The 27,721-nt window shown below is 32.7% G+C and overlaps 4 protein-coding genes across 7 annotated transcripts in view; 2 read left to right on the plus strand and 2 right to left on the minus strand.

Annotated features, from left to right (window-relative positions):
• Nucleotides 1-1,761: 1,761 nt before the first annotated feature.
• LOC11418822 (uncharacterized) lies at nucleotides 1,762-2,541 on the minus strand. Its single transcript, XM_003592997.4, has one exon. It carries the CDS (start codon nucleotides 2,387-2,389, stop codon nucleotides 1,946-1,948), a length of 444 nt encoding a protein of 147 aa, XP_003593045.1. The 5' UTR covers nucleotides 2,390-2,541; the 3' UTR covers nucleotides 1,762-1,945.
• Nucleotides 2,542-8,121: 5,580 nt separating this feature from the next.
• Nucleotides 8,122-9,945, plus strand: LOC11423572 (transmembrane emp24 domain-containing protein p24delta3). The gene is made up of 4 exons (XM_003592999.4): nucleotides 8,122-8,411; nucleotides 9,105-9,314; nucleotides 9,496-9,572; nucleotides 9,675-9,945. Exons 1-4 carry the CDS (start codon nucleotides 8,223-8,225, stop codon nucleotides 9,817-9,819), a joined length of 621 nt encoding a protein of 206 aa, XP_003593047.1. The 5' UTR covers nucleotides 8,122-8,222; the 3' UTR covers nucleotides 9,820-9,945.
• Nucleotides 9,946-11,377: 1,432 nt separating this feature from the next.
• LOC11425124 (F-box protein At1g10780) lies at nucleotides 11,378-14,225 on the minus strand. The gene is made up of 4 exons (XM_003593000.4): nucleotides 14,066-14,225; nucleotides 12,384-13,142; nucleotides 11,964-12,244; nucleotides 11,378-11,756 (listed from the first exon to the last, which is right to left on the minus strand). Exons 1-4 carry the CDS (start codon nucleotides 14,070-14,072, stop codon nucleotides 11,520-11,522), a joined length of 1,284 nt encoding a protein of 427 aa, XP_003593048.1. The 5' UTR covers nucleotides 14,073-14,225; the 3' UTR covers nucleotides 11,378-11,519.
• A 3,883-nt stretch (nucleotides 14,226-18,108) lies between these two features.
• Nucleotides 18,109-27,721, plus strand: part of LOC11424203 (uncharacterized) — a 39,313-nt gene continuing 29,700 nt past the window's right edge. Inside the window, exons 1-11 of one of the 4 annotated variants that reach the window (XM_039830200.1) lie at nucleotides 18,109-18,143; nucleotides 19,111-19,258; nucleotides 19,374-19,561; nucleotides 19,639-19,732; nucleotides 20,685-20,728; nucleotides 21,185-21,253; nucleotides 22,053-22,111; nucleotides 22,629-22,824; nucleotides 23,649-23,717; nucleotides 23,835-23,914; nucleotides 26,304-26,453. In XM_039830200.1, the coding sequence (XP_039686134.1) occupies nucleotides 19,168-19,258; nucleotides 19,374-19,561; nucleotides 19,639-19,732; nucleotides 20,685-20,728; nucleotides 21,185-21,253; nucleotides 22,053-22,111; nucleotides 22,629-22,824; nucleotides 23,649-23,717; nucleotides 23,835-23,914; nucleotides 26,304-26,453 (1,040 nt within the window). In that variant the 5' untranslated portion in view covers nucleotides 18,109-18,143; nucleotides 19,111-19,167. Of the gene's footprint in view, nucleotides 18,144-18,198; nucleotides 18,601-19,110; nucleotides 19,259-19,373; nucleotides 19,562-19,638; nucleotides 19,733-20,684; nucleotides 20,729-21,184; nucleotides 21,254-22,052; nucleotides 22,112-22,628; nucleotides 22,825-23,648; nucleotides 23,722-23,834; nucleotides 23,915-26,303; nucleotides 26,454-27,721 lie in introns of those variants that run through there. The other 3 variants (XM_024776353.2, XM_039830201.1, XM_024776358.2) reach the window with 3 other exon arrangements.

Here is a 27,721-nt window from a genome sequence, read left to right on the forward strand (position 1 = left end):
TGACACCAATCACATGAGAAGATTATCTGCCACGTCGGCGCTTGTGTGACTCGGTTGTTGGAGGGCCAAAATATGAAAGGTATAATATTATTTTTATTTTTCCGACGACTATAGAGTTCATGTGTATTATTATTTCAACACTGAACCTTCATCAAAAAAAATTTCAACACTGAACCGTAAAAAGAATTAAGTATTTTTCAGATTTTAGAATTTTTCTAATGAGCCGTGCTAGATGACACAAGATAGGCCATCCGCACAAATTGCACGAGCGAACATTTAGAGAGATTTTTATGAGTAAAAGTTGTTTTGGTTGTCTAAAAGTTGTTTTGGTTGTCTGTAAGTCCTAGCTCTGTTGATAAAAAATTCAAAATTGATATACCGGATACTATGAACGGAGTTTGAATTCTGGATTCATTCACTTGTGTGCGTGTGTGAGTTTCAATGATTATTTATTATTTTGTCTATTGTATAAAAAAAAAAGTTGTTTTAGTTCCATATAGCAAAATAACTTATTTTTTATTCACATAATTTAGTTGTTCAAGGAAAAAAAAGTGTAAAAAAACTAGTTTGACTCTTTTATAATTATGAATTTAGGAATTACTTACTTTGTTAACAAAAAAAATTGTTTTATTTTCTAGAATACATTTAATTTTAACTTTTTAATTAAAAGAGTGCAGACTCTTAAAGTGATTCATTGTGATATAGAGAAGTTTTTTTTAAGGGTGTGATATATAGAAGATTAAAATGTTAGATATGAAGGATGCATTTTCTTAAATTAATGAAAATATTTTTTTTGACATTTTAATTGCCTCCGGAATGCGAAAAAAAAAAACTAGAAATCTGGATGGTTAACAACCAAAGTCACTTTAAGATTATTTTTTGTCTTGTTAAGAATTAAAACTAATACAAACTTTAGCAAATGAAATTCCTCAAAATAAAAATTAAAAACATACATGGAGTCGTGCACTTCAACATTTGGTTTCTCTAATGATTTCGTGAAGGAAAGTTTTGTACTTGGTTTAGGACCATATTCCACCCAAAACTTCAAGATATCTCGTATAAAAATTATCTCTCTTATATATTCATCATTTAGTTTATTTATAATTGTGGTAATGAAGGTAAATGTTGTTGACATCTACCAAAAATTTCACTATCTTAGGAATCAAATATACTAATCTCTTAGGTTAGACTCTCATCTTTCTTGAGCTTAATAATTAACACATTAGATTTGTGTCACTTAAGATTCTACATCTTATGGAGATAGTTTTGTGGTGCCAATAACAATTGGATTCAGAAAAATAACATACAATTTTGGAATTAATGAAGAATTCAAAAGTGTACATGTTTTTATTTTTGAAAGGACAAAACAAGATGTGTTAAAACATATCTTCACACACAAATACAAATTGTTTGTTAGTAAATAATAATCAAGATAATAAAACTAGTATAAGGGACACATCACATGCATTCAGATCTAATAAGTAATAACAGAATTGAGAATGGATTCCCTCTGGTTGGATATATCTGCATTTCCGTAAGATAGTTCACAAAATATGCCAATTTTAATATTTTTTTTTTTTAAATCCATACCGTGTGATCTTGATCCAACGACCATAGATGTTTGGAGTACTCGATTAAATTGCTTAAATAAAAAAAATCTTAATACTATATCAAATGATTTGAAATTCATGTTGTTTCACCCCCAAAATGTTATGGATTGAACAACATACTCATGTTCATGTAGTATCCAAAACAACAATATGAAGTAAATAATAAATTCATAAATATCAACTAAAGAAGAAGTATTTTTTTATTTTTCACTAGTAAATTAGATCCTTGCAATTTTCGCTAGGTAACATTAACATTAGTAAAAGACTTTTCTTAAAATAAATAATAGATACATAATACATAAATGGATCGTCTGATGCATATATGTATATATCAATCAAGATGGATGAACCTTGCCTGAAGAGATTCCTTTCCAAGCAGATTTCATAGAAGCAGTGGCTGAATTAAGTGCAGCTTCAATGTACTTCTTAGAAGCAATAGAAGCTTTTTTTTCCATCAAGTTTCCCATATTCCTTGCTTTCTCAGCAGTTTGAACTAAACTCTCTACTTCATCTCTTGAAATCCTCTCAAGTTCTTCTTCAAACCTTCTAAATTCATCCATAGCACTTTCCATCGCGGAGTTGAGATGTTCCTCGGCTTCTTGCATTGCATCTTCTGCTTCTTCCACCTCTCTTTCTTGTTCAAGCTCTGCAGCAGCCCATGCTTTGTAGGATTCTATCTCAAATAGTTTCATAAGATCTTCTATCGTCGATGGATCGAAGCTCTTGTCATGTAAAGATTGGTCTGAGAGGAAGGTGAATTGAGAAAGGAGAGCTTCCATTGTTTCTTGTTTTGTTGCTCAATTGAGATCTAGCTAGCTTGGTTTAGTATGAGTGGAAGAAAGAAAAGGATAGTGGAGTGGGTGTTGAATACTGTATTAGACCTTTAATTTAAAGGTTAGAATTATGTGCACCCATATTGGATTCTCTTTATAGTATTATAATTAAATTCTTTTGGGCAGTAAGAAAAACAATAGATAGATATTAGAATATACTCTACTATCTATTTTTATCAAAATAATTTGTCATTTTATTTTATAATACTAATACTCCTATTTAATTGCATTGAAATCTCACATTTGTTCAAGATGTTAGGATGTATAAAAGTGTACTACAATCTCATTGTTTGAACTAGATTTTCCGATAAGATCCAAATTCATTTTAACATGATATGAGAGTCGGGTTATTAATTGTAATGTGTTATGAAGGTGAAAATATTAAAATTGTATTGAAGTTCTAGACGTGAAGATGAGCATTGAATAAGTATAAATGTGTTTGGTCGTTCAAACATCATAATAGTTTTTGTTTTTTTTTTTTGTTTGTTATTATTGGATTTGTAGATTCATTAAGCTTGTGGTTGAAAAAATAAAAATCCACTTTTACTTTGACCATTTCTTTGGGTGAATGCTTTTTACTTTGATCAACTAACCGTTGCATGTAGAATAAATAAGTAATAACCCCATAATGTTATGAAAAGGACTTGGAATGGAACCGTTGAAGTTCATTTTGTTTTTATTTATTTACACAGAAAGGTAGGGGAATCAATCACCTTTTATTTTTATCTATGATGATGAAGATAAGGTTTGGAGGATGATTTTTCTTATCTAGGAGGGAATCTTAATCAATGATAGTGGGAGGGAGAGTGGACCCCTTGGTTTGAAAATGTGATGTTGTCTAATTTATGAAAACATGGATGGAATTGTGGACTTTTAGCACCTTACGGTAAAATTAGTGGCTTTCACGCATCTAAAGAGACAATTGATTTTGGAAACTACGACACTGCCCGTTTAAGTGTCAGAGTCGCCCTATCAAGTGAGTGTGAACTTAGTCAAATGGACAAATCATGCTTTTGCTAGAGTGATAAGAAGTGATTTAATATCCAAATCCGTTCCTGAATTTTTACGAATCGGATAAAAACATCCTTCAATTAATCGAAATGCATATTTCATCCCTGAATTTAACAAACGTCAATCAAAATAGTTCATACGTCCATTTGGGACGTTAACGGTGATGATGTGGCTGTTCACATTTCAGATGGGTTGCCATGTCAGATGCCACATAAGCAGGGAGTAAATTGATGTATCATGCCAAAAAATTTCAAGGATGAAATTGATTGATTTCAAAAAATATTTTCTAATAAAGTCCCTATTAATTTTAACTTACTATCAAATCGATCCATAAATTATTTCAAAAAACTGTCAGATAAGTCCTTGAATTATAAAAACATATTTCCAAGTTGATCATTGGTGCATATATTTGCAGAAAGCGAATTAAAAATGACAAAACACACAACTTCATCCTTGAAAATACCATTAAATAAGTCATATGTCTTAAGGTTGAAATATTACATAGGCAAAAGCAACCCAACTATGGCGCACTAACAAGTCATAAGTCATAAGTTATAGAGGATGTTCTTAAATATTACATAGTCAAAAAGAACCCAACTAGGGGGCATAATGTAAACAAGTCAAAATATTCCAAAAAGAATAATCTAAGCATGCATCAAGCTTCACTTCTTTGGAAAGTCGGGGGATTGGGATAAACTCCATGAACTTAGGTTGACTTGAACCGGATGGACCATAATTTGGATATGGCACTTGAAGCAGTTGGATGTGATGGTGCAGAACTCCTCACTGGTGTTTGCTTAGGCCTCTCATTTGAAATAATTGGCCCTCTAATGCCATACCTCCTTCCAGTAACACTCTGCAACAAGAGTTTCAATCATACCAGTCCCTATTTAATAAAACATTCGATCAAATTAGTCATTGAATTCTACACTTACTAGAAAATCGATCCTTAGAATTTAACAGTCACACCTGTGTAAGCACTGCTTCATTTGCAACACCATTGGCATCATTTTGTCCATGAATTGCATCATTTTCCAGCAACAACATTTCAAACATTGACAGTTTGTGCAACTTGTTCATCATTTCCAACATTTTCTGCAACACCTCCACCCTTTTCAGCAACATGATTTTCTGCATTTCCTGGTACATTTCCAACATTTTCTGCATTCCCTTCAACATTTTCTTCTTCTGGCTCAATATCAATCCAGTCTTTTGGTCTCCTAGCAACATCTTGCTTATTACATCCTCTTAAGTTATGACAAATCAATCCACACCTTTCTTCACCTGATAATGGTACAGTTTCAACCTCATTTGTATCCACCACATGTTGTGCATATATTTCCACTTCATTCTCATTAGCCTTTGCAACTTTCACCATATCCAAAAAATGCTTATCCGTTTTCAATGGATTCAAGCAAATATTAAGATCATCTTCGGCACCTTTGAACGGCTTCAAGTACCACATCTTAGATACCTTTAAGTAGCCGCTGCATTTCTTCACCATCTTCTCAATGTCCCACAAACATACCTCATCAACACCCATTTTTTCCCACACACAAAACTCACCACGAACATAAGTTAGCCTCCGATACTTATCTCGCTCTAAACAACCACCATGATGCATGATTAATGTGATATTGTCTTCCATCCTAGAGATTTTGCAATGCATCAGTCATAATAACAATCAAAATAACATAAAAATGCAAATCATCACTACAAATTAAACAATCTATACCGTTTTAATCAACCACTAATCTTGTTCATAACTACTCTAATGTTCATAATTTTTAGTAACCAAACATAAAAACACGCCATTTTTATGTTTTACGTCTTCAACACAAAACCCTAATATCAGTAATCTAAAACACACAATCAAAGCAAACAAAAACGAACATCAAAGCAAACATTTAAGGAAGTTTAAAGTTGAAAATAAATGCCTAAAAACGAAAAATCACAAAAACGGACACAAAAGGGGAGAAAACAAACAAAAAACAAACGTGACTGAATGGAAAACAAACAGGAACGGCGTTACCTTATGAAATGACGAAATCTTCCATCAAAACTGAATCTTTTGCAACGTTCCTCATCGGAGATGATGTTGATGAAGATGATGAAGGGTTTAGCGGGAAGGAGAACGGTCAGAGATGTTTTTGATGTTCTGGCTGAAACGTGATCATGGAAAGGTATATATATTACAAGGGTAAATTTGGAAATCCAGGAACAATAGAATTTCAAAAGTACAACCGAAATTTTGTGCGTTTCAATCAAATTGGTCCTTGTACACATGGCTTCCTTGTAGACACGTGTACAAGACAACAAGCCATGCAGGAAGACAACTCAACAGCACTAACGGAGCATTTGGACGGAAGGACTATTTTGATTGACGTTTATTAAATTCAGAGACAAAGTGTGCATTTCGATTAATTGGGGTACGTTTTTGTCCGATTCGTGAAAATCTAGGGACAAATTTGGGTATTGACTCGATAAGTAGTATATGGATAGCACTTCGGGGCCTTTGGTTTTGGTGTTTTTGTTTCTATCTCTCTCTAAACTATTTATTCTTTTTCATCTAAATAATTTATTTTAATCAAGGATCTTGCTAACGAGGGCAATGATTAAGGAAGCCAAAAGTAGCATGTTTGCATTGGTTTCAACAAGATTTTGACTCTTAAAAAGTTAAATTTATCACTTTTCACCATTTTCCAATACTATATTTCTATTTTTATCCCATTATTCAATGCCCTAAGGGCAATTGTTAGCATTCTTCTTTAATCATTCATCCAACATTCTTTCATCTAAAATGAACTAAAAGCACCCAAAGGCACCGAAGCTAATGGCACTGAAGTGTCATCCGTAGTATAAGGGTACTTCGATGCAGTTTTAAAAATATGAAAAGAGGCCAAATAATTCACATTATTATGGTTCGATAAATAATATTATATGGCTATACAAAATAATTTAATTATACGGATGTAAGAGATATTTTTTTGGTTACCAAACATATTGATTTTGGATTTATTTTGGGACACTAGCGATGTTAAATCTCTTAAATGATAATTTTGTTATCTATTATGGTCTTACGACTCAACTCAAAAGATTAATCTCTATATTTACGCATAAGTGATGATCGATTGAAAAAAATATACGCGTGCATTTTAAATTTTCTTTTAGACTTACATTCAATTAAATATAACCCACCATGTTTTTTTTTTTTAAGAAATATAACCCACCATGTTGATATATATATATATGGGATAGGATCAAATGACACCATGGTGTCAAAATTAGTTTGACACCAAATCTCATCCATTCATTTTATTTAATCCAAAGGCTTAAAACTATCACCAAATTAATTAATATACACCAAATACTCTCTATCACCTAATTAAGAAAAATATCTATCATCATTAATTTATAATCAAACATTCCATTTTTATTTCCTCAATTTTATTTGTTCCTCTTTTTTATTTCCCCAAATTTATAAATTTTCTCATATTTCTATAATCATACTCAAACTTCTTTTCTAAATGTTTTTATAAAATGAAGGGTAGAACTCATATATCTATGGTTGTTTGAGTCATTATCACTATCAATGATATTTCTTTGTCTTTATCTCATATACTCATTTTTTTTTAATAATTAATTAAATTGTATTAAAAAAAAAACAAACAAGCTCGACTAATGATTCTTGAATTGTTCATGCTAATTAGATTATTTTGTCACTCATAGGTCTAATTTTTTTAGACACTCGTTGTGTCTCATGTTTAACTGAATTAAGATTTATCATGATTTTATAAAAATTATAAAGTTTGAGTTTGTGCTTATTGCCAAAAGAAAAAAATTAGGGGAAAATAAAAAGGGTTTGAATCTACCAAAAACAAGAAGGTATTGTTTGATTATGAATTAATGATGATAGATATGTTTCTTAATTAGGTGATAGAGAGTATTTGATGTATGTTAATTAATTTGGTGATAGTTTTAAGCCTTTGGATTAAATGAAATGAATGGATAAGATTTGGTGTCAAACTAATTTTGACACCATGGTGTCATTTGATCCTATCCCTATATATATATATATATATATATATATATATATATATATATATATATATATATATATATATATATATATGAAGATGAGAAATACTAGGAACACTCTCTTTCTAGCACTCTCTCTAACACTTATTTTTCTATTGGATGAAACCCAAGTGGGGCTCATCGCTTTATGTGGGATCCATTTCTAATGTGTGGTACCCACATGAATTTCACCCAATAAGAGAGTGAGTGTTAGAGAGTGTTTGAAAGAGAGTGTTCATAGCACTCCTCCTATGAAGATATTTTAAAAATAAAAGTAAAAAAATAGTAATATTATGATATGATGTAATTGAATGCATATTTAGAAAAAGTTACACGTTCTTCGCATAGCATTAAATTTGTTTGACCAAAGAAATTCACTAAATAAAAAATAGGGATTCAAAAAAAGATACAATATTTGTATAGGGAAAAAATTTTAAAAATAGAAAAGAAAAAATAATGGTAATCTTAACAAAAATATGCAGAAGGCAAATAGAGATGGTCTCTTGGTCTTATCGAAAGTATTCAAATCAAAATAAAATCTAAACTTAAAAGCAAGAGTAAAACATTTATTATTTGTACCAAAAAAACATTAATTATAAGATTACACATTGTGTACATAATAATAATTAGAGAGAGAATTTGATCAAAAATTAAAGAGAGAAAGAAAGGTGAAGGTGAAGGTGAAGGTGTTATGGAGAAGAACATAGTTTTGGCAGTATTGTTTTTGTACTTGTTCTCAACATGTCATGCTATATGGATCAATTTACCTGTTTCAGGAACCAAATGTGTTTCTGAAGAAATTCAGAATAACGTTGTTGTTTTGGCTGATTATATTGTCTTACCGACTGATCGATCAAACCAACCCACCTTATCTGTCAAGGTACATTTTTTCTCTCTTTCATTCTATTCTATCACCCTTTTCCATTTTCTTTCATAGGTTGCTGTTCAATTTTAGGGTCGAGATCAATTTGGCTCTTCATGATACCTTAAAGAGTGACCGATTGATAATTTTAGAATAAGGTTTAGGTGGAATTGATTATGTTAGTGCATATCATGTTATTAGGAGCTACAATAATTTTAGAAAAACTAGACTTGGTAGCTTTTGCAAAATTGGTTTTGTAAAATCACGGTTAACACAATTGTGGATTAGTCTTACACATGAATCATGTTTGTATTGTTAGTGTATGTTTGGATGAGCGGTAGATTTAACAAAATTATAATGACATCATGTTGAAGGTTATGCATATGATGGGTTTGTCATAATCACGTTGATGCCAAACATTGCAAAAGTGTAGCTTTGGCCGATATCACAATGGCTCGACGTGATTTTGGTAATTCCACAAAAAATCCAAACACGCACTTACATGATTACTTTGAGAATAAAAATGAGGTGTTGTGTGTGTTCTTCCTCAATTAAACATGTCGTGGGGAATAAAATTGTCGGTTATAATTTATATCGACACACAATCTATTGAATTGTAATTGGAGAATAGAAAAATTGTATCTAAGTTTTGGAAAACCTTGCGACATTCAATCGTTAAATGGGTCTATTTTTTCCTTGTTTTTTCTTTAGGTGACCTCACCATATGGAAACAATATTCATCATAATGAGAATGTTACAGTTGGTAATTTCGCCTTTACAACTTCAGAGAGTGGGAACTACATTGCATGCTTCTGGGTTGCTCAGAATCATGGAGGTGGTAATGTTAGTATGAACCTTGATTGGAAAATTGGAGTTGCAGCTAAGGATTGGGATTCGGTTGCTAGAAAAGAGAAAATTGAGGTAAACATTTCAATGTAACGACATATAATTTTGATGTCAAATATAATGTCATTTGATTTTTATGCGTATTTTTAAAATGTGTGTAAGTTGTAGTAGATAAGAAGTACATGAATGAAAGATGTACTATATCAGTATTTTGATGTTCAAATAATAACAAATATGTCAAACGATTGATGTTAAGGGAGTAGAGCTTGAGTTGAGAAAGCTAGAGGGATCAGTGGAGGCTATCCATGAGAATTTGATACGTCTTAAGGACAGGTAATTTTAATAATGTAAATAGCAAACTAGTACAGTACCTCTTTTACTCAATAAGATTTATGTTATATATTATTATTAATTATTTTTTGGTATATTAATCAGGGAAGCAGGGATGAGGACAGTGAGTGAATCAACAAATGCAAGAGTGGCATGGTTTAGTTTTATGTCTTTGGGTATTTGCATTGCAGTTTCAGTTTTGCAGTTGTGGCATTTGAAAAGATACTTCCAGAAGAAGAAGCTTATTTAGATGCTACTAGTACTAGTGTTTGTTATATTTTAAAGATGGAATTTTATGACTTTTAACATTTTATAAACCTTTACTTATTCTCTAGTAGCCAAAAAAAAATATCCACTTGCATTTGCAAGTTTCCAACTTTTCTTATCATCAAAATTTTCTTATAAGGCATTAAACTATGTAAGATGATGGATGATCAATGATAATAAAATACAAATACTCCTTTTGAGTCGATAAGACTTTTTTTTTCTACGTTTCAAACTTCATATTGGGTTTGATTTGATTGAATAAAACAGACAAACGGCATTATTACTATAATTAAAATATAATTATGTAAATTGTCTTTTTAATCATCAAGAAAGACATTGTGCATCAAAAAATGCTGTGTTTGATTACTAGAATGAAAATCACATTAAAAAAAAACAGTAATAAAAAAATGATTTTTTAGTTAAACTACTAAAAATCGTTTCTCATTTAAAGCAACTATTAAATTATTATTTTTTTAAGATAAAAACGATTCCGTATTATTGTGTTGTGTTGGTTTGGGACCTTGAAATATGCTCCACTTAAGGTCTTTTATCCAACTTTTCCCGTGTCAATTTTTACCTGATAAGTAAGCACCTTAGGGCTTAAACAAAGGATAAGTTACAAAATTTATAGTATGTACAATGTAGTAGCGGTATTACTGCATAATATTCATTCATGCTCATAGCATGTAGCACCAATCAAGATAACCAAACTGAGAGGCTCGTCTATGGCCTCCATTAAGTTGATCTTCCTCTGGTTTGGTTCATCAATCTTTTAACCACTAAAGCAAATGAAAATATTAATCTTTGGAGCACTTGTTCGGACAGCAAAACTAATCCAAGTTGAACCTAACACCTTGAAATTCTGGGACAGGAGGACAAAGAAGCACGACCTCGTTGATTGTGGTTTTTAGGATCTTTAGGATTTGAAGATGTTTTTTGTGATGCATTTCAAATGCTAGTTTATAGTAAAGATCCTATGAGATATCACGTTATCTTTCACCAACATCGTTTATTTGTATTTGACGGAAATGACCAGCATGAGTTAACTGATTAAGTTAAAAAACCAAAATGAAACTTCTTAAAATTAGGAGACCAACTTGAAATTCAAAGAAAAGTTAAGGGATCAAAAGTAAATTGAATCAAATTCAAATTAAAACACAATTTTTTTATTGTTACAAATGAGAAAAATGAGAAAACAAGACAGAGAAACTAGGGCTTAATGCCTTAAAAACTTGTGCCCATGGCATCAACAAGCAATAAAGGTGAATCAAGAAACACCAAATCATCATTGCTTTGGGCACCCATCTTTGCAAGGAAGTCATCGCATTGGTTCCCTTTTCCAAAAGTACAGTGTAACATAATCTTGATCAGCCAAATTTCATAACCAAACCTTTGATTCTTTTGGTCTCCCTCCTGAATAAGCTTGATTGTAGGCATGGAATCCATGTAGCATAAATTTCCAAGACATTGTTTTACTGTACTTTTGACAATCATGGGAGAGGAAGTAAACCCTTATTCTCTAAATTAGATAAAAAAAAAAATAAAAAAAAAAGATTCTCAAATTTTAAATGACATACAAAACAATACATTAGCTCCACAAAAGTGAACTCATCATCAATTCAGAAGTCCAGCTGTAACTGGAAATCAGTACGAAATGCCCTGTGTTAAAAATTGCATCAGGCTTTATTCTATTCGAATTATCCCACGGTGCATGTATCTGAACCGGCAAATCTCATCAAAAAAATCATCAGCACTGTTATGTGAACCCTTCATCTGAAGAATCTTGATAACCATGGTCCTTAGATTTTTCCCATATTTTACCAACGACTCAAGAGTGCTCATTTTCTGTTCAGCATTTAATGGCGATCTCACAGTGATGAAGACCTCCTCCAAACATGGAATCACAAATTCAGAATCAACCTGTAAAATAAATGGATATCTTGTTTAGATAATGTTACTTAAAGAACATGCTCAAGCAGATTTATACGATCAAAGTTAATATGAATTTGAAGCCTGTTTGTTTTCTTCGACGCAGGTCCTTCCAAAAGCTATAGTGTGTAGCTTCCTTGAAATCATTGTTATAATATATCGAAATGCAAGAATTTAAGTTTCAAAACATAAGCTTACATGTTTTAGACTGTTCTTCTGGCATAGTGCTGCAAACATGGCTCCATGGATATCAAACTTGCGCAGCTTGGGATGGCTGTTGAAGAAATCAACAAAATCAATCTCTGGAAAGGGTTGAAGAGCATCATAGTCCCCAGTGAATTCAACCTTCATATAAAGATGTTTCACATCACTTGCCAATTTCAGCATTTTACAGATTGCATCCCAACACCACTGTATCCCCCTCATTGACAGAAACTCCAGGGATGCAAGGTTCCCAAAATCAATCATGTATACTCTCCCTGCAAGCAATAAACAAGTAAAGAAAGAAAATTGAGCTTACAAAGGCAATCACTTTTTAGTAAATTCCAAGAGAGCAATAAAAAACAAAGGTCAGTAAGAAATATGAAAGTACAAGAATCACTTGAAACATTCGACTACCTGCACTGTTGGAAATTGAAAGGTTCTTCAAATGCTTGGTTTCAGGGACCCTAATCCAACTACAGCCTTGTACCTCAAGAGATTCAATTTTAGGGGAGGTCAGTGAAAGCGAACAGTTCCCAAGACCATAAAAATCCAGCTTGCACTGCTCCAAAAATGGCAGGGTGATCGAAATTGATCGGACACCTTCACATCCAAGCAGTAGTAACCTTGTCAGATTTGGACAGGCCTGAATCATTGCATTTACTGCAGCATCCTCGACTCTTGCCCCAACAACTTCAAGGATCCTAAGATTATGGAACGTTTCCCATTTAGGGATAAGTTTGATCAAGACACCCCACAATTTTAGAGTTTCCACATTGACTGCTGCACCAATGCAATCCAACTTTGATGGGCTTTCATGTATAATCTCATTATCGCCAAGGTTGTCCATTCGAAGCTCCAGATGAGAGAGAGACGGACCTGCAAGTGATAGCCATGAAGCAAGGCCATACACAGAGAAAGGGCAGTAAACAACTAGCTCCTCTAATCTCTCAACAGCTGATACCATTCTTTTCACAATAATGTCAGAATTTTCACGGTGAGGAGCGTTATCAAACGCATTGCGAGTGAAATAGAGACTTCTTATACAAGCCATTGAGTTCTTCCATCGCTTAGAAACACAATTGCAATATGCAACATCGCGGCCATTACTGACATGTGACAATATGTACTGAAGTATGACATCAGGCAGAGATTCAATTTCTGTAGGCTCGATTGCTGTGGACAATAATTGAAATAAATAGCTGTCAGTATACGGACAAATCAAATAACGTCTTTCCAAATTTGCAATATACAAATAGAGTATGATTTGAAGTCAAAATCGGTGCCGTCATGCACAAGCATCAGAATTTTCTGAAAACCTCAAATCATCTAACTCTCGCAAACTAATTGAAACATTTCATTTCTCAAATTGTCTTATTTATATAATCCCTTCCCAGTTTAGCTCCCAATTCTGTTGTACTTAAACAATACTAACCAGTATAACAACGGATCAAATAACATGTTTCCAAATTAGCAATATGCGAGTGAAGAGTACAATTTAAATCAAAATCAATGTCATCAAGCAAAAGAATTAACTACTAGAATCTAAAAACCTCAAATCAAATTACTCTAACAAATTAATTGAATAATCTTTTTCCTCTAACTATCTTAATTATCACAATCCCTTTGAGTTTAGCTCCCATTTACTTCAAATTACCCTCAAAATTAACACCCCCAAACGCCAAATCTGAATTCAAAAAACATACTTTAAATCACAAAATAAGATAGTGATTAAACATAAAAATTATCGTCAAATCTCTATAGAACAAAATCAAAACAATCACTCTTAAAAATGTTAAATTTGCATTTAGAGTTTAATTAAACATAGCAAAGAATAAAACCTAGATTGGAAAAGGTGAGTTTTTTTTAAGCAATAAAAATAATTAGATAGACCCAATTAAGATCTAAGCACTATAACACAATTACAAAAAGAAATGAACACATATCTTGAATTTGGGTTACAAAAAAATTGCATGAAAATGTAAAATTTATTGAATTATGAATGAATCCAGCTAAGTTAAAGCAAAAAGGGTGAGAGAGAGAGAGAGAGAGAGAGAGAGAGAGAGAGAGAGAGAGAGAGAGAGAGAGAAAATGCTTACTACGCATGATGAATTGATGTGAAGATCTGAAATTAGGGTTAGGTTACAAAGCTGTTGTTGAGAAATGTGAGTGAGAGAGATATAAATATGTAATGTAAAGTTTATGGTTTTTAATTTGAGATCTAAAATGAAATTATTTTACGGTGAAGGAGGGTGAATTGAAAAAAGCCCGCGTTAACGTTTTAGAGATTTCAAATTTGTTTGAAATTCAATTCAATTAGTTAGATTAGATTCCATTTTACACGCGCACTACACTACACTTCCACCGGTCATTTTTTTATGGAAAATATAATTATTCTTTACACACACTCACGCATGCACTTTAGTATTTAAGAAAAAGTGCAAGTACAAACAAGCTTGATTGCCATGCGGTAATTACTAATTACACAGTAAAAAGTACAAGTTTGATTGTCATGTACTTTTTCTCGGTTCAAACTTGAGACATTGTAATTGATTGTCTAAGTTTTAAAATTGTACTAGTAGTATTTTTCACTTAGTTTAGGTAGGTAGTAAGGATTTATTTAGTTTGAATTGCATAAGATTTGTGTTTGAATTATAACGTTGATGTTATAACGTGTTGATGGATAATCTTTAAGAGCACCTCTAGTAGTTGACATGAAGTAATCGTCCGTCAGTTAGCTCGTGTATCATAAAGTCCATTAATTTGGCAAAATTTTTGTTGGAGTGCGCCAACTTGGAGAAACCGCACGTTCAGAAGATAACACAGTTATTTTGATTAGAAAATCAATAAATAAACTAGCCGTTATGCCAATGAGGTACTCTTCTATTACTTTTCTCTTTTGTTTGTAATTTTTATAAATTGTGTTCGTTTGAGAAATTACACTCGATTTTTCTCTCACAATTTTCTCTTTTGCTCTTATTTTTTTTACACACAATTTTTCTCATGTAATTTTAACTTCACAAATTTATCTCTTTGGTTTATGTCAAATTATACCAATCAGTTTAATTGTTATACAATCTTTGTTGTATTTTGTGCAAAATCACCAACACCATAGTTCTCAAAATTCTCAATTTTTGTCAACACCAACAAACTCCACCATATCATCTCTCTAACTCTTCTCTCAATCTTCTTTCACTCAAATGGGTCCAGATAGCTTGGAAGATCTTAATAATCTTTTTTAGGAGTTGATAGAAGAAGAATTCATGGACAACACTGATGATGAGTAGTTGATGTCAATGCTACAGAGTGAACAACAATCAGAAAGTTCTATTAGGCCTAGACGAGGAAGAAAAGTAATAGATCGAAGCCGTGAAGAAGGACATAGTCGATTGGTCAATGACTATTTCTCTAAAAATCCAATATACATAAATGCTCAATTCCGACGAAGGTTTCAAATGCATAGGCATGCGTTTCTTCGAATTGTAACAATCCTTGGAGATCATGATGAGTATTTCCAAATGAGGGTCGATGCAACTGGTAAAATGGGTCTTTCACCATTGTGAAAATGCACTACTGCTATTTTATTACCAATTAGCCCTTTTAATTTTTTAGTTCGAGACTGGTGTTTTAAGTCATGGAATATTTACACTTTCACATGTTTTTCTACTTAAAAAAACCCGTTTATATAGCATGCTATAATGTAATGGTATAGTTGATTGCATCCAATTTTATTATTTTAGCATGTGTGTTTATCGCAATCCTAATGGCATCAAGTTATATTTTGCCCTTGGACAGTGAAAATAAGTTACGAAAGTTCGTTCGACTCCAAATCAATGTATGTATGATGTGAAAGAGCTTAATAGTCCAAAGGTTGACTTATCTTATAAGTTATGAAGAGCAGTGACAATATTACTCTGGACATTGTAAGGGAAACATGCATGACGCAAGGCTTCATGGTTTTCAATCACGGTGTTGACCAAAATTTGATTGTTAAGAGTTTGAAAATATCCTCAAGCTTTCTCTGACCAATAAAGTTGGTTCTATAAGGCCTCCATGGGCTATTACCATGGAAAAAAGTTGTTTATTTTCCAACGCAAACACTACGATGAATTCTTCAAATCAGAAGATTTTGTGATAAATATACCACGAAACTAGTAATAATTTTGATTTGTAAAATATAATTTTTGTCTGTCATTTTTTCATTATAATATTCTTCAAAATTCTTGATTTCACAGTTTTTTGAGTTTATTCAAAGGCATCATAGGATTGATCTTAGTTTATTCAAAGGCATCATAGGCATCATAGGAACTTTGGAGTCTGCATGCTACGATTTACATTTTCAGTTAAGTGGGTATTTATCGATTGAATAATTAATATGCACCATTTTCCTTGTTTGCAATAGTGGTCAATCCAAATAATATGAATCACACATATTTTCAATTTCTATACGAATCATGTTATTTTACGAGTAAATTACATTTTACCGTAAGCATTAATTGTGAAAGTGTAATGCTCAAATCCTTTGGGTAGTTTTTTTCCCTTCCAATGACGATGATGTCAAGCATGCTGCTATTAATTGAAAGAAGCAATTTGCATCAAAACTTAAAACCCATTTGAATTAACGACTTAATTTTTAGCTCATTGCTTAAGTGCTTATGTATGAACTATTTTCATGACTAAAATTTCTTATGAAGTGATGAATTTTGTTTTCTCATTACCTTATTTATTATGTCATACTTAAGAAGGATAGTTTTGTCTCAAAATAATCAAAGAAACTCCCAAAATAAAATAAAATAAATTCTGTTCGTTTCTAAGAAATTATTGTGGGTTATTTAAATTTTCAGTCCTTTATTTAAATTTTTAGTCCTTATAAATAAATATCTTCAGTTATTTTTTTAATCCCTATCAAAAAAGTCACACTTGTTACTTCTTGTAAAAAATTCCTCGTGAGCTTAACTCAATTGGTTGGGAGGGATATTTGTTTGCATAAAAAAAAGTTTTAAAATTTTAAATACCTAAAGTACCCTTAATGCAAAACTAAAATCTCAGTTTCTTCTCTCTTCTCTTCTTCTCCACCACCTTACTTTCAGCGAATTTCAACCTCAAACCAGGGGCGGACCTGGCATGGGCCTAGTGTGGCAAGTGCCACACCAGCCCATGCCCAATATATATATATTTTTTTAAATTATGAAGAAAACGAACGTATCAGTAAAAACGTGTTGCCTGCCTCTTTTCATTCCATTCCATTGCTCAGGATCATCTTTTCTTTTCTTTTCTTTTATTTTCTTTTCATTCCATCCTGGTTATAACTATAAGCAATTCCATTCCATCCATTGCCCCTCACCACACCACCAAGCAATAGCGGTTATAAGTTATTTCTAGGTCATCTCTATTTTAGGTCATCTCTATTTTTTCATATATGCATAATGGTAGAAAATTATTCAGCTCTTGAATCTTGATTGGGTTTATAATTAATTTTATAAAGCTTAAATTGAGTGTTTAGGTTAGGTTAGGTCTTGATTCAAGACTCTTTTGATTGTTTCATCTAGAACTTTTGGGATTATGATTGGTTCTTGCAAGTCTTTAAATTCACCAGAAATTATTTTATCTAGAACTTTTAAATGATAAATTAGATTAGTTTAGGGACCGAAACTCACACGACATAATTGAGACTTAAACCAAAGCAATGAATGTTTTTCTATCCATGGAAATTTGATTAGTTTAGGATACATGTATAATTGATTCAGGATAATATAATGCATAGTTGATATAATTTGATTAGTTTTGAATTTGACATTACTGTAATCTAAACTAATGGAAAATAGAGCATTTTCTTTATAATTTTAATTGCTACAACTACAACTATTTTTAATATAACTTTTTAGGGTTAATAATGTTTTACCCCTTATAATATAGGTCATTTTCGGTTTTACCCCTTGTAAAATAATTTTTTTTGGATTTCGTCCTTGTAATTTGAATATTTTTGGTTTTAGACCTTCATGAATTTTGACTGTACAAAATCGAAGATATAGCCGGGGGTAAATCGAAATTTGCTCAAATTAATTGGGGGTGAAATTTTTCATGAAGGTCTAAAACCAAAAAATCTACATATTACAAAAAAGAAATTCAAAAAAATTACTGCGATTTCGATTTTGCGAACCTACTAAAACCTCAACCGTATTCACCTCTCTCTCTCTCTCTCTCCCCAACGTAACCTTCACGTAATTCCTCCAACGATCGGTTCTCTTTTACCAATTTTCGTTGAAATTCGACTTTAGTTTTACTTTTCAATTAAGCTCATTTTGTTCTTCATTTTTTACTTCATCTCAACTTGTGTAACTCATTTCGTGATTCTCATGAATAACTTTGTTCGAGTTCGTGTGATTAACGCTGTTTATTTCATTGGTTAAAATTTGAATAGAGTTTGCGTTTAAAATTAAGCTGGTTTTGTTTGCTTTTTACTTCTTCCAAACCAGTGCTACTGATTTGATTTTCAAAAAGCCTATTCCTTATTTCTTGGTTACACCCCAAAACCCCTCTTCCAAAACCATAATTCTCCAATCAATCGATCGTGTTCTGCGAAATACTCTCTCACGTCCATTCACGATTTCAAAGAAAATTCAAAGCAAATCAGGTTAGCAAGTGTTGTTCTTCAATCGATTGTGTTTTTCTTGTTATGGGTTCTCAGTTCTGTGATTTTGTGTTTTCCTTGTTCTGCGATTCACAGTTCTGCGATTTTGTGTTCAATTTGCGTTTTTCTTGTTATGGGTTAGCAAGTTTTGTAAGATTATTTCTCCCAATTTCTTGTAGCGATTCTGTGTTTTTCTTTTTCTTAGTTCTGCGATTATTATCCTAGTTATTTCGAATTCGATTTTGTTTTGATCAGGCCAATTAGATTTCTAGGTTTGTTGTATGTTCTTCTCCATATGATGATTATCAATTTTAGATTTTGTTACTGCTTCATATTTTCTGTTGCACGATACCTGTTCTTTTTTGTTTTAAGGGATGCTGGTTCACCATATTTTAGCAAAATATTTTGGTTCAATCTTCTGTGATTTTCACTCTTTTTGGTAAGGAATTTTGGCGTGTCTATGTTTTCTTTGTTTTTATTTTCTTTCACTAACTTGCTTGTGATTGATTTCAGTGGAACTATGATAATATCCACGTTGCGACTTTGAAGATAATTAATTGTCCAGCTGCAATGTTTGAAGGACTGGTCCATCAGTTACTTCTGGGTTATCTGGGTCGATATTTTAAAGACATCCAGAAACAGCAGCTCAAGATTAGACTTGGTATGTGACATGCAAGTACTGTTACTATAGTAGTTATCTTTCCAAGTGTTATAATACTTAGAACGACGCTTTGTTGTGAACTGACTTGGTAATTGAATGTGTATTGTATTTTTAGAGGAAGTCCTATTGGAGAATGTGGAGCTCATACTCGAAGCATTTGATTATCTTCAGCTTCCATTTGCACTAAACCAAGGTCGAGTTGGAAAGTTAAGCATCAAAATTCCATGGAAAAAGCCTTGGGACCCTATTATAATTATTTTAGAGGATGTCTTTATTTCTGCATCCAAGCGAGACGATCATGAGGTATTTCAGTTGCACTCAATCTGTTTTGTTGTCTACACATATTGTATATATTATTTAATTCAATGTTGTCGTGATAGTGGAATGCTGATGCTGTTGAAAGAAGAGAGTTTGCTGGCAAAAAGGCCAAGCTAGCAGCAGCAGAGTTGGGAAAATTATCCAGACGTGTGAGTGGTAAGTTTGTTAACTTCAATTAGAAATGCCATTATTTTGCTTTGTGTGTTTTAGTCATTCCTTCGTAGGAAAGCCCCTTGAAACATTGGGCCTTGGACATTTTCCTTTTCTAACTCCAAATAAGAGTTATACTTATGGGGGCTGGAAATTTTTTATTTACTTTTTAAAATGCTTGTTTTTTTGGAAAACCCTATAGAATAAAGGTGTTAGGGTGCCCTATATTCGAGCTATCAAGGATATGTATGAGGGGTCTCGACTAGTGTGAGGACACAATGGAGACACTGAAGATTTTCCCATAACAACAGGATTGCACCAAGGTTCAACACTAAGCCCTTATCTTTTCACCTTCGTTTTGGATGTACTTACGGAACACATCCAAGAGCGAGCACCAAGATGTATGCTTAGTCCTACTAGGAGAGTTGAAGGAAGAATTAAATGGGAGGTTGGAGACAAGCCTTAGAAACATATGGCTTTCGCTTAGTTAGAAGCAAGACCGAGTTTATGGAATGTAATTTTAGCCAGAGGAGAAGCGTTCCTAGCATAGAGGTGAAAGTTGGAGATCATATCCTACCACAAGTTACACAGTTTAAATATGTTGGATCTATAGTCCAAGATAAGTGGTAGAAATGGAGGAGTGCCTCAGGCGTTTAATGTGATGCGAAAGCACCGCTTAATGTTTTTTTTAACCTTTTTTTTTTTTGAATAAGGCAAACTAGCCCACCGAAATTGGCACCGGGGTTTTACCTTTTTTATACTTTTTTTTATCTCTGCTTCCTAATAAGTTTTATAACAATAAAGTAATCTTTGAAAATATTAAATTGGAGATTTCAATCTGCTGTCATCATGTACTAATATTTATATTGGTCAACCTATTATTAGGATTTCATTGAGGTGCTGTTTCATTGAAACATTTGTTTATATTTGGCTTTTTTAATAACTTTATTTTCTGCAGGTGGTCTTGCTGGGCAATCTTTTATTTCTCATGTCACTGCAAAGGTAATATGTCATGATTAATTTAGACGGATGCTACTGTTGTTTCTGTTGAGGCTGGTTTCTTTTCTTCATTTCAATCCAATGTAGTTCTTCATCAGTGTCAAGGACTAAACTCCTACTTTTCAATCCAATGTAGTTCTTCATTAGTGTCAAGGACTAAACTCCTACTAGCAAGTTGATTGGCAGAAGTGCTGTAAATAGTATAGTTTTAACTTTTTATGACTCGATGATGGCGATTAGATAAGAATGTATTTTTTGTTTTCCCGTGTTTTTTTATATTGCCTTCTCTTTTAGCTGTCTTCATGTGGGGTATAAGATATTCTATTCTCCTTTCTCTTTACTTCCCTTGTTTCTTTACTGAATTTATTTTTATACAAAAAACTCATTATTAGCTTTTTCGTTGCTTTCGACAGGGTTTATGATTCCAATAAACACTAATATTTGTCCATTTTCTTTCAGATTCTTGACAGCATTCAAGTAGACATACGGAATTTTCACGTTTTGTACAGTGATGCACAAAATGACCTGGTAAGTTTATCCATGGTAGTCATAATCACAGTTATACTCGTAAGCTATGAAATGCACATATGTAGTACGACATGGACGATACCACAAGGATCTGGGGATATGAGAAATTTAGGATATGATACGACCTAAATATGTTAGTAAAATTATATAAAAAATATGTTAGCAAAATTATACAAAAAAATCTTATCCAGATGCATTAAACTTATAAAGAAAGAGACATTAATCATTCCATATTAATACAATATAAAAATCTAATATGGTATTAGAGCTATCAATTCGGGTCACCCACCATTTATATCCACGCACCAAGCTCAATAGTGCTGGCCGAGAGTGGGTGCATTGGAAAAATCAAGTCCCACATTGATTAAAGAAAGATCATGATTAAAGTTTATAAAGCGTGGCACCCGTTTTGTAAGGACGAGTTAGACCCGATATAAAAACCTAATATGAATTTTGTAGAATCTCATGATTCATGTTATGATATCCCGTTTTACGATTTTATTTCCCCTTTTTATTTTGCATAAAACTCAATTTTGTGTGTATGTTCGATCATCTGAATTGGCATCATCTCACGGTACCTTTTTACAATTCAATGATTTACAATCTTGACTCCACTTATCAATCCCATGTACGATTTTTATGTAAACAACCTTGAGTTTGTCTTAGTTTATATATTTTACTTTTCATGCCAAACATGGTTATGTTTCTTGCAATCAAATATAGAAGTCTTGAAGATTTTCTAGTGAAGGAGTAACTTTGTTCAACACTCATTTATTTTTTTTTTACTTCAATTTTCTAGGGGAATATTATGTTTGGTTTGAAGTTTTCTAACTTGACCATGAAGCAAAATCTTGTTGGGTAATACTCTCTTACTTTCATTTCACTAGTAATACTTTGAGAATTTCCATTTAAAGTTTGCATCATTATCTTCTAAGTTTTTTGACTCATCTATAGTGCTACATTATGGAAAAACGTGTTTTTGGCTGGTGGTTAATTTTCACCCTTTCATCGTTTACTGAACTAGTGTTTCTTTATAATACAAATTTACATGTACCACTTGTGATATTTCTGAGCATAGTTTCTCACTATATGTCTTTTGCCTTACCATTTCTCCTCCACCTAATTTCGAAGTTCCCTTTGTAATATTTATTTAATTTTTTATGCTTAATAGCATTATGTTAAAATGTCCTTATTCTGTTTCAAGTGTTATCTCTATTCTGCAAGCAATTTTTAGTAAAATTTAATATTAGGGCAAGTGATTGATTGGAAATTGCTTCAAGGGGCAAATATTATGTTGACTTTTGAGATGTTAGTTTACATGTCAACTGAGATTTGACTATTTATTTTCCTTGTATTTCACTTCTTCAAATGGAAGGGCGAGTGTAGCCCAAGTAAAGAAAATTGTGGAGGTGAAAGGACTGGAAATGTATTCAAGCTTGTTTCACAGTTCAACAATGGACTTGGTAATTATGAACACTATGGGTAACTCCTACTCAGCAAGTACGATAGGATCCGAAGGAAAACAGTACAATTCTATATTGGCACCATTTGATGTAACCTTAATTCTTTCGGTATGGATATTTTGATTGCATTCGTTGTTTTCGTATGAATATTTTCATCTGGTCATGATCTTTTAAGTTTTAATCGCAACTCACTCCATTTTCCTAAGTAAATGATTTTTTTATGGGTCTTACTAACAAGTGTCCTAAGGGCATTGTTTAAGCAAACCATAAATAGAAATATTCTTTTGAAAACATAAGTCAAACATATGAAAAAGTAATAATCACACATATTTCTATGCAAAAGTTACTATTATTGATTGCTTAAACAATACCCCAAGGGCACTTATTAGCATTTCCCTTTTTTATATCTGTTGTAATGCTCTGCTCATGGTCTCTTTAAAGGTATTTTTGTTGTCACACGTGAAGAAATATTGGCCAGGTTACATGACTCGATATGATAGGTTCTAGGTGTTTTTTTTTTGGTATTTATTACTTGTGAGGATGCCATATCCTCTTCCTTTTTACATTCCATTATTTTTTTTCTCTATAAAAGAAGATAGCTGTAATTTTTTCAGTCAGAGTTTTTTCTTTTATTATGATAATATGCAGATACCAGATATCCCAATCTCTTTTTTGTATTTATTGTATGTTTACATGCATTGCTCAATAGAGGTCCATTGTATTTCCCGTATCTCTTTCCCACTTTTCAAATATTTTATTGCTTAATAGAGGTCCATTGTATTTCCCATATCTCTTTCCCACTTTTCAAATATTTTAGGTTGAGTTATTGATTTTACACATAACCTTCTGGTGTATTCGTTTCAGTCACTGTTAAAATCAGCAAAAAGCTTTTTTTTTTTTTACTTAAGCTTCATCTTCAACTTCTCTCCCAGGCTAACCGATCGCAAAAGCTTGATGACAATGCTGCACAATATTCTGTTACGGCTGAACTGAGTGGTTTGGTTGGTATTCCTTTTTCTTTTTTGCTAGTTTAAGCAGTTATTACTGCCTTTTTTTATTCTTATGCTGTCCTACCGAAGTTGTTCATGCATCATTCTAATATTGTTTCTACTTATCAGGTTATATCTTTAGACGAAGTTCAGTTACAACAAATGTTTCTTGTGTGGGATTATGTTTGCACTTGCAGATTAAGAGAAAAGTAAGTTTATTTCGAGAAGCCTGTTCCTATTATAGCAGTACCATAAAAAATGTGTCTTTGGTACGTAGTTTTGCTTGATGGAAAAATTTGCAGTCATTGCAGAAGTAAAATAATATTGAAACACAAAATGAAAGACAAAAGAACCAGAAACTACGTTTGCACTGACATTTACTAGATTCTTCCCTTAACTTATTTATTTGCATCAATTTAGTTTTTATAAAAAATCTTTTATAATAATGAAGAAAACTCTTCGATGGAGAAGTTCTATCCAGTGCTAAGAATCTGGTTAGTCTGTCACATTGCATTCCTTTAATTTTGAGGTGTGGTCTAGTTTCATATATTTCTGTTAAAATTTCAACAGAAAATTGAAGATTCTCTTTGGCTTGACTTTTTTTTTCTTTAAAAGAAGTTTGGCTAGACAATATTTTTAAAAACATTTTAATTAGAAAATGAGCTTATCCTTTATGTATAAAAACTAGATATACAAAATTTATGAAGAAATTGCTGAGAGGAGATTTTCAAATCAAGTCGGAGACATTTGATATTTTTTTTAGCTTTATTTTCAAAGCTCTTATTTTTAACTTAATATTAAAGTAGCTTTTAATGCGAAAATAAGCTAGGCCAAACATAGTGTAGGTACCATAAGAAGGTTCCAGATAGTTAATAGCAGACTACACTATCTATGACAGTAATAAGTGTGGAACATAATAACCCGAGTAGAGAGCACTCTGTTACACCCTCTACAAGCTCAAATCTACAAGCTAAAGGCGGATGAGAGACTAATGGTAACTTAAACATTGAGCTGGTCTCGAAGTAGAAGAACCTGCCAGGGAAGGGAGGATTATTGTGCAGATAAGCCCACTGGTCTTGGAAAAGCAGGTGTTGGAATTAAACATTGCCAAGCACCTTTTCTCAATCAAAGAAAAGATCAAAAGTCAACTCCATGCGCTTTGTGCGGGCACTAAGTATTGGGGTGTGTGCTAGGGAGACAACACTCTGGTTGTAAGTTGTAACAATAAATTGTAGTAGTAGTGAAGCACAATGGAATTTCAGAGAGGAGTGTTTCAAGCCGCAACAGATCCGCATGTGCTTAGGAAAAGCTGTATTCAGCTTCTCTGCTGGATGGATCAGAGTGCAGACTACTACTGTATACTTCAGAACCGCCAAAAAACCATGTTAAAGTAGTCGTACCTCAAGTGGACCTACAGTTATTGGTATCAACATCTCAATTTGCATCACAAAACGCCCTACTGGGGTAAAGCTGATGCAAAATCGCGGTTTAGAAACGAATGCTACATTGAGGAGTCCATTTAATATATATGAATGTGCTTGATTGCCATCCAACTAGATTCAACTGGGCAGGTGATGAATTACACACTTTGTTCTCTGAATAACGTAGCTCAAGTCTGGTAAGGGTGGTATATTGTGTTGGCCAAACCACTGATATATACATTGAAGGATTCTGTAAGAGGTTAGAGCCCTTGATGGACAATTTGCCACAGGTTGCAGGTTGGCGAATTTTTGAGGCTATCACTCGATCTTGGTTCTTGATACCATCTTCAATTTTGATAGAATTTAGAGACGAGAAAAAACTTGGAGAGAAGTTTCTAATATATTGTTATAATCTGATAATTATCTTTCACAATAATGCCCTATGTATAGCTGTGCAGTTACAACCGAAAACTGAAGATTGAACTACCAAAAGAAGGTTCTAGATAGTTAAGAGCAGGCTGAGACAGTAATTAGGTAGAACACAACAACCCAAGCTGAGAATACTATGTTAACTATGTGGGATGACTTGTACCATTTGTTGGAAACAAAAAACTAATTAATGTTTTACTTTCCTAGACCTCTTTAATGCTCCCATTCCCGAATAGTTCAAATTCATTGTATAACAAGTAGAACAAGTTCAATGTATCTTAGGAAGTAGTGCTAGCTTAAATGCTCCCTTGTAAATTGTACATTTCATTTACTATCACTGTAGATGCTGTATATAAATTAAGTAATCATGTTGTTGAGTGTGATGCAATTCAATTATATCAGAAGGATAATGGAAGGATTATGTAAATATAATATTATTTGAATTTTGTTTTCTTTTGCATTTCCTTGATTATACAAGACATAATACGTTTCCTTCCTTAATTGTTAAAGGAAAACTGTCTTTCTTGGATTAGTGTGGTAATCATATGACTTATGCCCAAATCTTACATCTGAGTGAAAAATTGTTGCTTTAAATTTAATATTAAAAAGCAGTATTGTTTGGAATATGTTATTTTCATTATATCATGTAGGTATGGTTACTTTTGTCCTTTGCATTGTATTTTTCTAAATGAAATTGACGCTTTGATGTTAAGATGTACTTCAATATTTTAACCATTGTATTGTATAGGTATGGGCGTTTTCGCCCTTGGCATTGTCCTTTACCAACGAAACAAGAAGGATGGCAAATATTGTGGTGGCACTATGCACAAGAAGCAGTTCTTTCAGATGTTCGTAAGAAACTGAAAAAAACTTCTTGGAAATATTTCGGAGATCGATTGTAAGTTTATGTCGTGGTGATTTTGCTCTTTCTATGACATTCGTTGTATGCTTGACTTCTTTTAAAGAGGTTGTTGAAGTAATGGGGTTTAGATAAAAAAAGGATAAGATAAATAATACTCCCCATCCCAAAATAATTGAGCCATTTGTTCATTTCACACATTTTAAGAAAAGTGTATAAGTGAAAGAGAAAGAAAAATGGTTTAAGTGTCCATGTAGTATTGGTGCATTCACCATTATCATAAATGTGAAGTGGAAGATATTGAATTCAGAGTGATGAAATTATTATTAATAGAGTCTATAATTGCAAAAGTTAATTAATATTACATTGAAAAGTGAAATGAGTCTTTCATTTTGGGACAATTTTTTATTTTTATTACAAATGACTCGTTATTTTGGGACGGAGGGAGTAAATACTTTTAAATATGAAAATGGTGTAATATTATTGATAGCAACCTACTAATTAATTTGATACTGACTTGATAAAAAAGACCAAACACAAACCCTAATTTGCAGGTATACAAGACTTTATACTAAATAAATTAGGAAATCAGGTAACAAATCATTATAATAATTAATAGTATGGAAACTAATCTTAAGAGATAATGTAAGACATTTTAAGACTAGAAACCAATTGTTAAAATTGGGGGCATAACTCATCCTTACAAAACCGGCTTGTAAGGTGAGGATTGCCTCCTCTTTATAAACTCTTCTCAAGAGTCTTATCTATCCGATGTGGGACTTGGGTTTTTCCCAATACACCCCCCTCACGCCCAGCACTCTTTGGGCTTGGTGCGTGAATAGGTTTAGTCAGCAACATCAAAACTCTGTGGCTCCTTCTTCTATTTCTCATAATTCTCAGTCTTCATCCCATCATCATCTTCCACCTATTGGAAAAACCCAAGTCCCATATCGGATAGACAAGACTCTTGAGAAGAGTTTATAAAGGAGAGGCAATCCTCACCTTACAAGCCGGTTTTGTAAGGATGAGTTAGGCCCCCAATTTTAACATGGTATCAAAGCTTGTCGAATTCAAGGGCCGCCTAAACCTATTCACGCACCAAGCCCAAAGAGTGCTGGGCGTGAGGGGGGTGTATTGGGAAAAACCCAAGTCCCACATCGGATAGATGAGACTCTTGAGAAGAGTATATAAAGAGGAGGCAATCCTCACCTTACAAGCCGGTTTTGTAAGGTTGAGTTAGGCCCCCAAATTTCAACACCAATAATCTAAGATACGCTAGCATAATATCAGAGATATTTTAAGATATT

This window comes from Medicago truncatula, chromosome 2, assembly GCF_003473485.1.
Source record: "Medicago truncatula cultivar Jemalong A17 chromosome 2, MtrunA17r5.0-ANR, whole genome shotgun sequence".
Lineage (NCBI taxonomy): Eukaryota > Viridiplantae > Streptophyta > Magnoliopsida > Fabales > Fabaceae > Medicago > Medicago truncatula.

Excerpts from the sequence above, each read along its gene's own strand:
- LOC11423572 (XM_003592999.4), top strand. The coding sequence starts at position 8,223 with ATGGAGAAGAACATAGTTTTGGCAGTATTGTTTTTGTACTTGTTCTCA. Across the intron at positions 8,412-9,104 it reads AACCCACCTTATCTGTCAAG|GTGACCTCACCATATGGAAA; the intron begins GTACATTTTTTC and ends TTTTTTCTTTAG. Across the intron at positions 9,315-9,495 it reads CTAGAAAAGAGAAAATTGAG|GGAGTAGAGCTTGAGTTGAG; the intron begins GTAAACATTTCA and ends ATTGATGTTAAG.
- LOC11425124 (XM_003593000.4), bottom strand. Across the intron at positions 12,245-12,383 it reads TTCAATTTCCAACAGTGCAG|GGAGAGTATACATGATTGAT; the intron begins GTAGTCGAATGT and ends TATTGCTTGCAG. Across the intron at positions 11,757-11,963 it reads AGAAGAACAGTCTAAAACAT|GTTGATTCTGAATTTGTGAT; the intron begins GTAAGCTTATGT and ends TTTATTTTACAG.
- LOC11418822 (XM_003592997.4), bottom strand. The coding sequence starts at position 2,389 with ATGGAAGCTCTCCTTTCTCAATTCACCTTCCTCTCAGACCAATCTTTA.